Below are 16,422 nucleotides of genomic sequence, written 5' to 3' on the forward strand. Positions count from 1 at the left end.
CCATTCCTTATCATCACAGCTAATCAGTTCCAGCTTTATAAATGTCAGGAGACAAAATCATATTTAATTTTCTCATCTACTAGAAGTTTTGGGACACCAGAGAGCTTTATATGTCAACTTACCAAATGGCATATCTAATGATTGCAGCTTCTGAGTTCCTGATATTCCAGTTGTCAAGAAGGACACTACAACCATTATTGAAAACATATTGAAAACATGGGATTGTTATAAATTTGGCTGATATAAAATCATTTGAGAAATCAAAAAAGATATTTAATTTTGATCAGTTTTCTTCTTATTTCTATTTCAAATTCATGTAATTTTCCTGGACAAGGAAAAATACATAGTATTACCACAATGTTTTACACGCATAAAAAATTACCTCTACTTTTTAACACCAGCCTAATATTGTCGGCTTTCACATTGGTATATTAAAGCTGTTCCTAGTAACCAAGAAAAATAATTCTACTTAACTGATTAAGCATGCATACCTTGGTGAACAGCCTACGATGAAAACATTTATATTTTGGAGCCAGTTATTGCAAGCATGGACCACATCTTATCCCTCAAAATCTCATTGTTTTTAAAACAATAATTTTTTTTGATTAGTGTTGTAAAATAAAAGGGTGGGTGGGTTACAACCTGGGGAAATTCCCTTCTCTTCTCAAGCCATTTTCGATGTGCAAAACATTTAATTGGTTTGTATTGCTGCCATAAAAACAAACATTTCTGCACAACAAACATAATGATAATAATATAAATGAATGTGGAATAACCATTGCATTAAAATTACATTTTGTATCAAGTACATTCAACAAAACCAAAATGGCTGGATAAGACCCTGCTGCATCCTTGTTCAGGATGTTGGCTTGTGTTAATTATTTAATGAATACATGATGGTTACATTATGTGAGTCTTATGCTAAAGGCATTTATTTAAATACTGACTGAGAACGATGTCCTAATATAGGTTACACCACTTTGTACATAATTGCTTATATCAATGAAAAATAAATAAATATACTTGCTTATCATATAAAACAATTAAAGTTAACAAAACAGCAATGGAAATATGATTAAAATGCAATCTGAAAAAAAGAATAAGACATTAAAATGCAGCAATCTTGTTGCTCGAGTCTAAATTGTAGTTCTGTCTATAGGGACTGGCAAACTGAAAAAGGTTATATTTTTGGCGTGCATATGACTTAAGACACACATAAATAATAACTATTTGACCGGGTCCAAAAACTTTCAAATCTATTATGGTATATCCAAAATAAATTTTCACAGAACTACATACTACATAAGTATAGTAATGTACATAAAGGAATAACAGCAGTGTGTCATGTACCAGCCACATCTGCACATGTCTGTACATGTTTAAGTAATTTGGCCTAATTACTTCTGATAAAAAGTTGTCAATACTTTTATCCTTTTATTTAAACACAGACACACACTTTCCAATGTCAAATATATTACACAAGGGAACTGATAACATTCACTAATAATAGGCTAATGGTTGACGATTACACAAGGGAACTCATCATATTTGCTAATGATAGGCTAATGGTTGACGATTACACAAGGGAACTGATAACATTCTTTAATGATAGGCTAATGGTTGATGATAAGACAACTTCCACTATAAAAAAATTGTTTACAATTTTTGGATGTTAAGCAAACAATGTCTTAAGATAAGCCCCTACCCCCAACCCTTTAACATTTCAAGGAATTTAAGGCAAGCAAGCAATGTCCTAAGATAAGTCCCGACCCACTCCCCTTTAACATTTCAAGGAATTTAAGGCCACTGGCCCCCTGCACTTATCAAGGAAGAAATAACTGTTATTAAACTGGACCTCCCCTCCCCAACAGCTATGTCCTTACTTCATTTTAATTTAACAAAAGACCCAAGTTGGACTAATGTCTCTCATCTGTATTATATACCTTAACACATGACCATTTCACTTAGCAAGCTTATATAGAAGGACAGAATTCAATGTTTAATTAAGAATGAGAAAATATCCAAATACATTCAGTGAACATATGAATGGAAAATTTGATATTTGTTTCAGCTCCAGTCTCTAGATGTTGTACAGTAAGAGACTCATCTACATAAGATGCAAGATACCTGATTAATATGTTGTACAGTAAGAAACTCATCTACATAGGATGCAAGATACCTGATTAATATGTTGTACAGTTAAGAGACTCATCTACATAAGATGCAAGATACCCGATTAATATGTTGTACAGTAAGAAACTCATCTACATAAGATGCAAGATACCTGATTAATATGTGCTCATTTCACTAATTATAGAAACAGTCTATAATAAAGATGATGTACAGGTGAGGCACATCCAGACATCCAGGCTGCAAATTTGTCTTCTGAGTGGTGACAGGCTTCACTAATCAGATACAAGATTACTTTATATATATATATATATATATATATATATATATATATATATATATATATATATATATATATATATATATATATATAAACACATCTTGTTCATAATCAGACTTGTCCCACAAGATGTGGTAATAAGCAATGCTGATGGATGGATGACTAATAATAGATTCAAGGCCATGCCATACCTTATGGCCAGGAAAGATAAAAATGAATAATGCATTAAAAGCTCAAGTAAAATTGTTTAAAATGTACAAATGTGAATCCAAACACATACATTATACATACATTATAATGTTAATTATGATATGTTATAAAGTGATGAGGAAATTAGTTTGAAATTTTCATTAATATAACCATGCTCATAATAAATCAACTGCATAATTCTTTTGAATAAACTGTCATAAAGACAGAGTGAATTGACAAACTGCATCTTAACTGTAAAAAGATAAAGTTTCATGATTAAACAGACGCAGGATGAACAGCTGAATCTTTAAAAAATTTTAAGTCCAAGCAAGAATACCACGAACAGCACATAAACCATCTTTTTCCTGAGTGATCTTAACATTTGCCCTATTGACCAAAAGATCAATAAGCTTCTTCCTTGGCATAAATGAAAGCCATTAATAAAGTTTGGACAGGTATGTGATGTAGAACTGTCTTTTAGCAGAAATAATTTTCTTTCTTTCAGTCAATGATCCTGACCTTTGACCTTTTGACCCTAAAACTCAATATTCTTCTTCCTTATCCCAAGTGCAAGCCATCTGCAAAGTCTGGTTAAAGTATTATTGTGTGAAAATCTAAACGTTTTTATTATTTCAGTAAAAGTGATGCTGATGTTTGACTTTTTGACTACAAAATAACGGTTCTTCCTAACATCAACTGCAAGTTATCCACAAAGTTTAGTAACTGTAGATGTTACAGAACTCCAGTTAGTGTATGGAAACAATTAGTGATCTTGTCCTTTTTGATGTTTGTAGCCCCACATCAAAAGGTTTCTTCCTTAGCCGAAGGAGACTTGCAGATGGTGTAGAACTCTAGTAATCATGTGGAAACAGTTTTTCTTTTTTCTGTCATGCTGACCTTGACATTCAGATCTTGAAATTGATAGGGTTCTTCCCAACCCCCAGTGCAAATTATCCATAAAGTCTGGTTACTGTCGATAACAACTCAAACTATTGTGAAGAATCCATTTTCCTTCTTTGAGTCAAAGTGACCTTGCCATTTTACCTTTTCAGCATGAAATTGTGAGATTTCTTCCTTGTACCATGTGAAAGTTAATTACAAAGTTTGGTAATTCCATATCTTGGACCACTAAAGTTACTGTGCTGAACCAAACTGACAGATTTAACTACTTCATTACATTTTGGTTGTGGTTGTGGTTTGGATTTTTACTGTAGCTTTAACAATGTTTCAGTCATATCGCTACAATGTCTGCAATGTGGCAGTTTATAGTGATGTGTAGCACTTGGGCATCATGTCACAGACATGTAGCATGATGTCCCACCCAGTCACATTATCCTGACACTAGGCCGACCAGTCTTAACACTAACCTCTTGATGCTGAACGCAAAGCGAGGCAGCTGTTAGCACCATTTTTATAAGTCTTTGGTATGACTCGGCTGGGGATTGAACCCACGACCTACTGCATCCAAGGCAGATGCTCTAACCATTAGGCTACCGGTGCGGTTCAAATAAACCTGTTGGTAGAAATATAACGAATTACATAATAGTTTTGTCATGGTTATTTTCTCATGGTTATGCTTCCTCTTTATTATGAAATGCAACTATTTGCATTGTACTAAGCAATCTAGGGGGCCCTGAGTGGCCGAGTGGTCTAAAGCGCTCTTCGTTACGGATCACTGCCATCTCACCTCTGTCTGCGGTGGTTTGAGTCTAAGATTCAGCCAATGTGGGTATATGAGAAAGCTTGCCAGTAGCTTCTCGTGGGTCGGTGGTTCTTTCCGGGGTTTTCTGGGTTCTTCCTCCACCATTAATACTGGCCGCCATGTATAGCCTATCATGTGCTGAAAAATGGCATTAAACCCCACAACAACAACAACAACTAAGCAATCTAGAACCGTGTAGTTAATAAGATCTTTAAAAGTTATCTAAAACCTAGTATCACACCCAAATTAAATACAGAACCACAAAAATCAAACTTTAGGAACTCAAAGTGAAAATATTTGCTACAGTGACCTTGACCTCTGAACTCAATAGGAGCTATCACTGCCCAAATGTAAACTAGTTATGAAGTTTGATGAAAGCTGAAATGGGAAATGATTTTATCAGTGGAAATTAAAGATCCTGACAATATTGGATCAAATGACCTAGACCTTTCACCTCTCAACATCAGTATCAACAGTGAGCAAGGTTTGCCCAAAAGTAGTCTGCCTACAAAGTTAGATGAAAATTACACAAAGTAACTAACCATGCCATAGAATAATTTCAGCTTGACCTTGACCTAGCAGCCCAAGACTTATACTTCAATCCATGGGTAAGGCACATTGGAGGTTTGAGAAAGAAAGACCACAAAAAATTTTGATTGCTGAAGCCACCTCATCATAGAAAAAACTGAAAAAAAATCCATTTATTTCTAGCATAGTGAACAGATAAATTCTGCAAAACATTATTGTCTGAATTGAAATGAGATCACAGATTTTTTTTGCATGGCCAATGCATTCCATCACCCTTATTTAAAAGAAATGGGACTGGTACCAGAAAGTTTATGAGCCAATATGGTCCAAACACTGACTGAAGATGTTCCGACACAGTCATATCAACTGTCCTGGTACGTTTCAAGAATTCATATGCAGTCTGGTTTCTGAATATCAAAAGCATCTGCCAAAGAAAGTAATAGACTGATGCAGCAGTGCTTGAAACATGTAAAAACAAAAACATTACCAACAATAACTCAAAAAATGAGCTGTACCCAAGTAATGCTGACATAAAGGAATATGGTAAAAAATATTTAGTTATCTGAATAGACAAAAATGGTGCATATGATGAACTGAGGTAGAAAATCAAGTGATACAAAGCAAAGGTTCCACCTACAATTCCATAAAAAGAAAATATGATAAAATATTTTTGATTGTAGAAACCAATACAACATGCTGTGAAGTAACAATGGTGGTCCTTTTTCAATGTACAGACTCTGCAAACTGAGCAGTGCCTTGTTCGTGGTGGAACATGTATATTACAATGTGTGCATTTTGTCCAGTCCGAGGGCACATCATGCTGCTGTTGGAAGTCATTCCTTGCTCTGAATGGAAGTCCAGTCAAACGATCTGATGAAAAATGGGATTTCTTCTGATGTGACAGAATCAACAGATAATTTGTTATTATACTGAAGTAGATATAATACGACAAAAAAGTTTTAAAACTACTATTGTTATGATAGTACTGTTCCATATAAGGCAATGTTAAGTAAATCTCCATCAGAAAAACTGCAGAACAAAAGATTAATATGTAGATAACTCCGACCAAATGCATAAGAGACACCAAAAATCGACTGTGCGTGGCAATAAAACTTCGGTGTTCGGAGCCATCATTGTCTGTGCTGATCTTCATCCAACCCATTTTGAGAGGAGGTCTTTCTTCAAATACAAGGCTGAAATAAATTATAAAAATAAATAAAACTAAGTGAACAAATAAAAGAAACACAGAGAACAAAGACATTTGTGTTTGTTATATACTTACTGCACCTCACAGGGCCCTGAGTGGCCTAGTGATCTAAAGCGCTCACCCTTCTGGATCACTGCCATCTCACCTATGTCTGCATGGGTTCAAGTCCAAGGCTCAGCTAGTGTGGGTACATGGGAAAGCCTGCCAGAAGCTTCTCAAGGGTCAGTTGTTCTTCCCTGGGTTTTCCAGGGTTCTTCCTCTACCAGTTATACTGGCCATCATGTATAACCTATCTTGTGCTGAAAAATGGCGTTAAACCCTAGAACAACTGCACTTCACTGCAGACCCAAAAAGTCAAAGTTATCAAAAATTAAAAAATAGAACAATTTGAAAAACTGCAATAATTGCATGGAAATTTAATGCAGACATCCATTTATGCATATAAACATGCAAACCAAATTTCATTTGTTAATTCACATGGTTTTTATTATAATCTGTTTGATTCCTTATATAAATCCATTATTTTCAATTTTACTAATGCACTAACTTCAGCAAAGTCTCAAAGACAAAAAAAAAATTTGGTCACAAAAGAAATTTAGCAATTTATCATGCAATTACAATGTTTTTCACTCTAATCTCAATTGATAAAAAGTGTTGCCTGAAACCAAAGCTTAAATTAACATGGACACAGCTAAATTTCACCCAATACAGGTGTAAATGGTACAGTTCAATAACCTACACCTGGAACTGACCCCAACTGAGGACATGTCAGGATCAGGAACTAGTCATGCAGTAAACAGATTTTGTAAACAGCAAATAGAGTATAGGCAGTAATTTGCAATTTGATAAAAAAACGACCTATATTTATTGTATTCTCATTCATTTTTATATATGTACAGTATAAACTCACAAATCTCATCCAACTGTTAATGACATAGACCCTTATTTGATCTTTCATAATGTGCCAATATATCAGGGTCTATGTAATGTGTTTTACTGATTCCTCCTAACAAAGTATACAAAACTATGTTATAATTACCCTTTTCTATTTTGAAATAACCCCTCAAAAATACAGGAATGCCATGAAACTTCATCAAATACCCAACTGGAGCCCCAGGTGGGTAAGTCAAGTGGTTTAACACACTTTAACGATTGCTGCCATCTCACCTCTGTTTGTACTGGCTCAAGTCTCTGGCTTGGCTAATGTGATTATATGAGAAAGCTTGCCAGTAGCTTCTCCTGGGTTGGTGGTTCTTACTGGGGTTTTTTCTGGTTCTTCCTCCACCATTTATACTGGCTGCCATGTATAACCATCGTGCAATGAAAGATGGCATTATACCCAAATCAATAACATACCCAACTGACCATGACACAAAGTTACTTGCCTGCTAACAAGTGGTTTATACTATTTGTTAAGAGAAGTTGGAATGACACAAGTAAAAATAAAAAATAAAACCACCAACAACAAAAAAACTCTTAATTTAATGATGGTTGTTGTTGTTGTTGTAGGGTTTAACGCCAATTTTCAGCACACGATAGGCTATACATGGTGGCCAGTATTAATGGTGGCGGAAGACCCGGGAAAACCCTGGAAAGAACCACCGACCCACGAGAAGCTACTGGCAAGCTTTCTCACATTCCCACACTGGCTGAATCTGAGACTCGAACCGATTTAATGATGGTAAAAGTTAAGACAATTTTGCTAGCTACACATTCCAAAAGAACTTTTGCTAAAGGAAATGGATTTTGAGCTTGATGATAATGAAAGTAATCATAGGAATCAAATAAATATAAACTGTGTTAACTTGAATTTTGCAGTCTAAACAAAGTTCATAAATGTGTCAGAGATATATAAAAAAAAGGGCTTTAGTGAAACATTAATCAAATCAGGTCATCTACAATAGACCACAAATATGCCAAACAAATTTCATATGTCTATATCAAGTGGATTTTGTTTATTGTTGTAAATGCCAAAGTACAATACCAATATGACCAGTCATCAAGGAGAAATAGCGACAGTTAAGAATTTCCAGATAGCCACTGTATCAGACATATTGGTTGTCAGATTGGTACATGTACTAGTTTCATTTACAACCAACAAGATTTTCGAGATGACCACTGTGGCAAGATTTCCACTCAAGATCAACTAGATATCATAAGATGTCTTTCAGTGAAAATCACATGTTGGGAGGTCCATTCATTAGGGACAAGTAGCAATAACAAGATTTTCAAGATGTCTGATACTGTTGCCATATTGGAAATCAGCTTGGCACTATTTTTATTCAGAACAATCAAGGCATCATATGAAGTCTTTTCGTGAATACCCCATGTTGCTAACACCATTTGTTCAGGAGGAGTAGTGATACCATTTTCAAGATGGCTGGTGTGGTGGCCATATTGGATGTCAGGGCAGACAAACACTCTTATGGTCCATGACAAGTAGAGTTAAAAACTGCTGTAATGACCTGAAAATCTGATCAGGTCATCCACCCATGACCTTGACAAAATGTGTGAACAACTTTCATGGCACAAAGCCACCTAGCTTGTGTGCTATAATTGCATGAAGGGACCAACTGATATACAGACATTTGGCTGGACATAGCAAAGCAGAACAACTCCAGTTCTGTTATGACAGTCGAGTCACAACCATGGATCAATAATTTATGGAAGTTTATAAATGTATGGATGTATTAATGTAGATAATGACTCAAACCTTTCTGGTGCTCACGGTTAGAGATCACTGCCATCTCACCTCTGTCTGTGTGGGTTCGAGTCTTGGGCTTGGCCATTGGAGGTACGTGAGAAAGTTTGCCAGTAGCTTCTCGTGGGTTGGTGGTTCATTCTGGGGTTTTACTGGGTTCTTCCTGCACCATTTATACTGGCCGCCAAGTATAGCCAATCTTGGACTGCAAAATGGCATTAAACCCTGCAACAACAACAACAGCCAGTCTTTCTGTGTGATGTGTATGCATTCATATGTCTATTATACTTGTTTCTCTGTTTGAATCTAATTTTTAGTTGACTGAATCTTAAAGTAATGGTATAGAGAAAATGTTTTCAGGAAATTCAGCCTTCAAGCTTATTAAAACTTTATTTATTCTAAATTTCTGTATCAATTTTGAGATGTCTTTCAAGTCAGACAATCCAGATTCAGACAGAAATTTAATTATCTTATACTGGTATTGATTCTCTGCCTGTGCTCTGATATAAGCTGAATTAACTTTCTTTTCTAGCAATGTCAAACTGGCACATCTTACTGTGGATAACAAATGGCATTAGTATGCTCTGATATGAGCCAACATTTCCACTGGCACTCAGCATTAAGAAGTTAATTGTAGGACTGGTCAGCCTGGTGTCTGGATAATGTGACTGGGTTGGATATGACGCTACATGTCTGTGGCATGATGCCCCAGTGCTAGACATCACTATAAACTGCACAATGCAGACATCGTAGCGATATGACTGAAAGTGTTTTTAAAGCCATATTAAAACTCCAAATCACACACATACACACATAATAAAAAAGTGAGAAAGTTTAAAGGAAAAATCTGATATTAGAATAAAATTAAAATATAAAAAACTGAAGTAGAATAATCATCTTCCCTGTACTTTTGATTGTAGGAAACAGACAATCCCATAAACTCTTTTGGTCTAAGACGATTCAGAGCCAAAATGCAATGAAGAAGCACCCATTCTAATCAAGTCACTTATGTTACACTAATTTTCTTCCAACTTTAGGTTCTTTTCGCATCGGAGAAGTATCAACAAACTCTAAAATAAACCAAACTTTTGTATCTTTGTTTTGTGTTTTTTTAATAATTTTAACATAGCTTTAACAATTCTGCAGTCATGTTGCTACGATGTCTGCAGTGTGGCAGTTTGTAGTGATATCTAGCACTGGGGCATCGTGCCGCAGACATGTAGTATGATGTCCCACCCAGTCACATAATCCTGACACCAGGCCAACCAGTCCTAACACTAACCTCTTAATGCTGAGCGCCTAGCGAGGCAGCTGTTAGTACCATTTTTATGTCCTTGGTATGACTCAGTCAGGGTTTGAATCCACGACCTCCCACACCCAAGGCGGACGCTCTAACCACTAGGCCACTGGAGCAGTCCCAAACTTTTGTTAGGAATAGACAATGAAAAGTTGAGTACAACTGCTCTTGATGCAGCATTCTTTGAAGCTCAATGATGACTATGTTCCAAAAGATAAAGGAGGATACTAGGCAACTTCCAGCAACTACCCAGAAAGAATACACAGTAAAAGCTGCTTTTTTGATGAAGGATATGGAGAATAAAAAGAAACACTTAAATATTAGTCACAATATCTGAAGTATTATAAAAAGTATGCATTAGAAAAAATTTCAGAAAGCTGCATTGAGAGACAAGATATGGACAAAAATTAACAACCAGAGATTTAAAGAAACATGTGATTGAAAACCAATTAATTTAATTTTTATTAAGAAAATTATATATAGAAATATTATGTACAAATAAACAAGCTTCTTAATTTCAACCTTAGAATACTATCATGCTTAACATATTCAAACAAAACAAATGTCTACTTGTACACATATGTACCTACATCTAAATGTGTGCCTTATGTTTAATATCATTTTTCACTTTTAATTTCTGGAGATCTGCATTTAGCATTTCTAAAATTTAGCATCAGTTTGTCACCTATTTATATTTACACATCTTAAATTGTCAGTTCTTTAGTTAATACTTAAATAACATGTATTAGGAAATGAAAAGTAGAAATATCATATAGTAAAAAATGGTATCAGTGTTAAAGAAGAAGGTAATTAAATCCCTTATAACTTAAGTTTGTTGTTGTTGTTCTAGGGTTTAATGCCATTTTTCAGCACACTTTAGGCTATACATGGCGGCCAGTATTACTGGTGGAGGAAGAACCTGAGAAAGAACCACCGACCCACAAGAAGCTACTGGCAAGCTTTCTCACATACCCACATTGTCTGAATCCAAGACTTGAACCCATGCAGACAGAGGTGAGATGGCAGTGATCCTTAACGGAAAGCGCTTTAGACCACTTCGCCACTCATGGCCCCTATAACTTAAGTTTCTTATAACTAATGCATCAACATTTCTTACACTAAATTCAGTGCATCGATTTGTTAATATTTGCATTACAAGAAAATAATTCAAATACTTTTGCTCTAGTCAATGTTGGTAGGAGTATAGAAAATTAAAAATTATGGGACTGGAGCATGGTCCATGTGACACTGTCTAAAGTCTTGCATAAACATCTGTAATTATCCACACAGACAAATGTGTAGCAACTGCTTGACAAACAAAAGTTGCTTTGTACATCACTGTCTTATTTATTAGGACCTAAAATACAGTCAATACCCAAGTGTATCAATACGTAGACTTTATCGAGTCTCCAAAAGACTTTGAAATAAAGAAATCTACATGGGAGGACAATAACATGCCTATTAAAATTCCAAAATTATGCTCATCAGTTTTGTGCTCAAGAAACTTGCACTCTTTATCAGGGGAAGATAAGTTTCCAGGATGTCTTAAAGAAGCCCTACCTACTAAAAACCTGCACTTCCAGTTATTTGAAAAGGCACCTGGATTGGATTGAATTATTTTAAAATGTAGCTTTAACGATTTTAGTCATATCACTATTTGTCTGCAGTGGAACAGTTTAAAGTGATGCTAACCACTGTAGCATCATGTTCCCACAAAGTCACACTATCCTGACACCAAGCCGACCAGTCTAAACACTGACCTCCTTAATAATAATAATAATGAGGACTTTGTATAGCACCTAATCTTTAGAAGCTCTAAGCGCTTTACAACATTAGACAACACCTATAAGATAAAAAACATATGATAATATTATTACAAAAACAAACACCATGAAGTTAGAAAAACATTAAAAAAATGAAAAACATGCTGAGAATATTTCAGGTAGGAAACATTATTAGGTCTTAAGTTTGTTCTTGCAGTCGAAATAAGTGAGTTTTGAGAGCCCTCTTGAATGTGATCAGTGTGTCTTTGTGTCTAAGTTCAGTGGGCAGTTCATTCCACGTTGCTGGGCCCTGGGATGCAAAAGAACACTGTCCATATGACTTTGTTTTCATACTTGGAATAATGAGTATTCGTTTGTCAGAAGAGGAGTGTAAGTATCTTGCTGGTGTGTACACATGGGTGAGGTCGGATAGGTATGTTGGACTAGAGTCTGACAGTAAAACGTAGCATAGAGAACAAATTTTGTGTTTGATTCTGGATCGAATGGATAGCCAGTGTAGGGTACAGAGCAGCAGGGAGGTATGCTCTGATCGTGGTACTTTTTGAAGTTTCTGGAGTAGATATTGTGATGAACCAGACAGAACTGAGTTACAATAGTCCAGTCTTGAAAGTACTAATGAACACACAAGTGTTTTAGTGGTATCAACTGAAAGATATTTGCAAATTGAGCTGAAGCGTCTCAGCTAAAGATATGCAGCCTTGCATATGTTCAAGACATGTTGGTGCAATGTGAGAGTACTGTCCAGAGTATCACCTAGGTTTCGTACTGATTGTGTGAATTTAATGTTGGTGTTGCTGATATTTATTGTTTGAGGTAAAGGATGTGAATGAGAAAGTCTTTGTTGTGATCAGAATGGCCTCAGTTTTATCATCATTCATCTGCAGCTTGTTACATGTCATCCACGATTTCACATCAGAAATGCACCTTACTACACCTTGGATGGTAGCATCAACTTTTGTTGGGTGGCTAGATTTGTATATTTAGATGTCATCAGCATACAATTGGTGAGACACTGGATGATGATCTATGACACTTGAGAGCGACTGAGTGTACAGAATGAAGAGAACAGGTCCAAGAACAGACCCCTGTGGAACACCAAAACAATGATCAACTGGGCTGGAGTGTATTCCATTTGCAGATACAATTTGTGTCCTGTTGACCAAGTAGGACTTGAACCACAGTAAGGCTGTATCATGAATGCCAAATACATGTTGGAGACGGTGAAGTAATATATCATAGTCTATTGTGTCAAATGCTGCAGACAAATCAAGAAGGGTGAGAACTGTAATCTTTCCGCTATCCAATGCAATGAGAATGTCATTAACTACTTTTAGAAGAGTAGTTTCAGTACTGTGGCAAGGGCAATATGCAGACTGTACATTGCTTAAAAGACTATTTGAATTTAGATGAGATACAAGCTGGGATAGAACAACCTTTTCTAAGACTTTTTTATATGAATTGGAGATTAGAAACTGGGCGGTAGTTCTTTAAATCATTATGGTATATTGTTGGTTTCTTCAGCAGAGGCTTTACAATGGCAGTTTTGAAAAATGATGGGAATTCCCCGGATGAGAGAGAGGTATTAATAACATCAGTTAGTGAAGGTAATACTGGATCTAAGCCCTCAAGCAGCAGCGATGTTGGAATTGGATCAAGTTCACATGACTTTGGTGCACTCTTCATCACGATTGTACGTACGAAATCCATAGAGACACCACAAATCTGTGTCAATATGTTGTGGGTCTGATATCATCTGTTCATTAAAATATGCAATTTTGCTGCATGCAAATCATTCCAGAACAAATCCACATACACTTTAGACACATATCGGTAATTGGTAAACGCAAAATTCAAAATGGCCACAGGACAGGTGGTTGTGCTATTCCAGATGGATTTACAAGTCACCAAAAATACGATTTGCTCAGGAAATATAATCTACATGTCACCAAAAGAACCCTTCAGCCAACAGTAGCTGCTTAGCCACGAGAAATACCAGTAAGTGTATAAAATATATACCAATGTGTGCAGCCTAATTTGGATTGCAGCTTTTAATATGTGATATCAGCCCTCACCTGAAAATTAATATCATCATGGGCAAAGGGTTGATTTATCAGAATACTACCTCCTAATTCTAAGTGCCAAGTGAGGCAGCTGTTAGTACCATTTTTGTAAGCTTTTGGCATGACTGCTCTGGTTTGAACCTGTGACCCTCTGCATTCGAGGCAGATGTTCTAACCATTTTGACCACCGGAGCAATCTTGAAAGGCTTCTTGTAGTCAGTTCAATAAAAAACTGCTGGTGGGGTGCCTTGGACAATGGCTCCAATGTGGGTGCAATATTAATAAGACCTATTCATTGACAGTCTGCCTGAGATTCTTAACACAGACGAAGAAAACCTACAATGCTGATTGAACTCTATCAAACTGAAAACTACTTGCATAACTGAAAACAATGCCTTAAACTAGGATCCTTACACTGTAACCAGGATAAAGCCTCCATAGGAATTCCACAAGGCTCAATACTGGGACCTCTCATATTTAATATCTTTAATAACCACATTATTTCACTTTACTAAAGAAACAATACTGTATAATCATGCTCACGACAAACTTCATCTTACAATGTAAAAAACCCCAATAATATCTGTCATACGAGAAGAGAGCAAGATATTGAGTTACTGGTTTGCTGGCACTGATATACAAGCCAAAATGGGCAAGCTGCCACTGACATGCAAGCCAAAATGGGCAAGCTGCCACTGATATACAAGCCAAAATGGGCAAGCTGCCATGACATACAAGCAAAATTGGGCAAGCTGCCACTGATATACAAGCAAAAATGTGCAAAATTAATCCGAAGAAGTCCATGAAATAACCTGCGAGGACTGAGAGAAACTAATTGGAGTATTATTGATTCTCAACTAAATTTTTGTGATCACATATCTAACATCTTGCAATGTCTCAACTACCATTTTGTCCACTGATACTATTGATTCACAAATGTTTCATCAGGTCCAACTTCAACTACTGCCCCCTTTTGGGGTATTTCTGAATTAGCAAACACAATTCTAAGAAACTGCAAAATACTGGTTTTTGATAATTTTCATACCGTATAAGTTTCATGTAAGAAAAACAATTACATATACATGTATTAGTAAATTAATTTGCATAAAAGTATACACAATTATACAAGATACTTCATAAGAATACACTGGTCATCTGGTCACATTCATCTCAGGGATCAAAATTTGGAAACAATACCAAGGGAAAAAATTACAAGGTTCGTTAAGCTCATTTAAATTTGATGCCCACATAGTCTGGAAACAGCCAGCACAATCAAATGAGAACAATCTCAAAGAATTCAGCAGGCTTATTCAGACAGGGTCACTATGTGCTTTATGTCATTCTATTTTGCAGTCAGTAGTAATTCAGCTATAAGATTACTACTTCCACAGAGTTTATCCGACTTAAGTTCTACTCCCATACATTCTTAGAATTTTTTTAATTATAACAGGTTTAACTTTTATCTTTAGCACCCTCATTTATTGGTATCTTAATAAATTAAGATGGCCTATATGCATGTTTTCAACAGTAAGGCACGTCATATCCTACATTTTCAATTGTTTGCTTTCCTCCTCCTGTTACAAGAATTTATATATATATATATATATATATATATATATATATATATATATATATATATATATATACGTACGTACGTACGTACGTATGTTTTCATGTTATTTACTGTTGTCTTGCTCTGTTTGCATTGTTATATTTCCGATGCGTACTGTCTCTGGAAATTTGTACCGTGTACCTGACGAAGACAGTGATCTATGACGGATTTGTTATGTCGTTCTGAGCGTCTGTTCATGTTACCCTGACTACCGACGTTAAATAAAATTACTTGTATCTTTCTTGTAATGGTGTATCCTGACTACATGCTGAAAATGTAAAATTACCAAAAGGAACGAAGCCTTGAAGACCTGTAAAAATCTAATTCGATCACGGTACGACCCTATCGTACAGAATGGTTCACCATCCTTCTTGTCAACTGAGTGGTAAACTGGTGCCCTGCTCTTATCATTCTCTTCAAGTCAATAACTGCGGTAGACGGATAGATTGAATAAGGCGTGCCAACCAGGCTTACTTCACAAAAACTCCGTAAACTGTCAATGATGATACCGAAACAGCTCTCACAACTTCAATTTGAATTTTTTTCGAGCATTTGTATGTCAGCATGATTCTCATTAAAAACAAATTTTAATGTTTATGTGAGATGGAATGGGGGGGGGGGGGGGATATGGGACGCAGCCAAGCACACATAGGCTGCACAGTCATTCAATGAATGCCGTAGGCCGATAAATCAGCCTTTCACCCGTGATGATATTGATTTTCACATTCTCCTGTTTCATTTTGGAGACACTGATCTTTTTGAGTGTTGTTTTGCCTTGTCGTCGTCTTCTACGCTTAATCCAGATATTGATCCTAGCAACTACGAGCCTATGGTCAGACCAACATTCTACACCTCTCATGGTGTTCGTCACTCCTGACGATAGTCCGATAAATCAACCCAACCCTCAAATCTGTGTTGATACTGGACGATAT

At 36.1% G+C, this 16,422-nt stretch overlaps 1 protein-coding gene across 2 annotated transcripts; it reads right to left on the reverse strand.

Annotated features, from left to right (window-relative positions):
- Positions 1-1,420: 1,420 nt before the first annotated feature.
- LOC149784507 (palmitoyltransferase ZDHHC22-like) lies at positions 1,421-15,881 on the reverse strand. Of its 2 annotated transcripts, none has more exons than XM_089932587.1 (2): positions 15,777-15,881; positions 1,421-6,022 (listed from the first exon to the last, which is right to left on the reverse strand). In XM_089932587.1, exon 2 carries the CDS (start codon positions 5,989-5,991, stop codon positions 5,065-5,067), a length of 927 nt encoding a protein of 308 aa, XP_089788713.1. In that variant the 5' UTR covers positions 5,992-6,022; positions 15,777-15,881; the 3' UTR covers positions 1,421-5,064. The 2 variants fall into 2 exon arrangements, with proteins under 2 accessions (XP_089788713.1, XP_089788714.1); XM_089932588.1 differs by lacking the exon at positions 15,777-15,881 and adding an exon at positions 15,542-15,735.
- Positions 15,882-16,422: the final 541 nt, after the last annotated feature.

Source organism: Sinohyriopsis cumingii, chromosome 14 (genome assembly GCF_028554795.1).
Source record: "Sinohyriopsis cumingii isolate HCF-2022 chromosome 14, ASM2855479v2, whole genome shotgun sequence".
In the NCBI taxonomy this organism is placed as follows: domain Eukaryota; kingdom Metazoa; phylum Mollusca; class Bivalvia; order Unionida; family Unionidae; genus Sinohyriopsis; species Sinohyriopsis cumingii.

Coding starts and splice junctions, on each gene's coding strand:
- LOC149784507 (XM_089932587.1), bottom strand. CDS start 5,991: ATGGGTTGGATGAAGATCAGCACAGACAATGATGGCTCCGAACACCGA.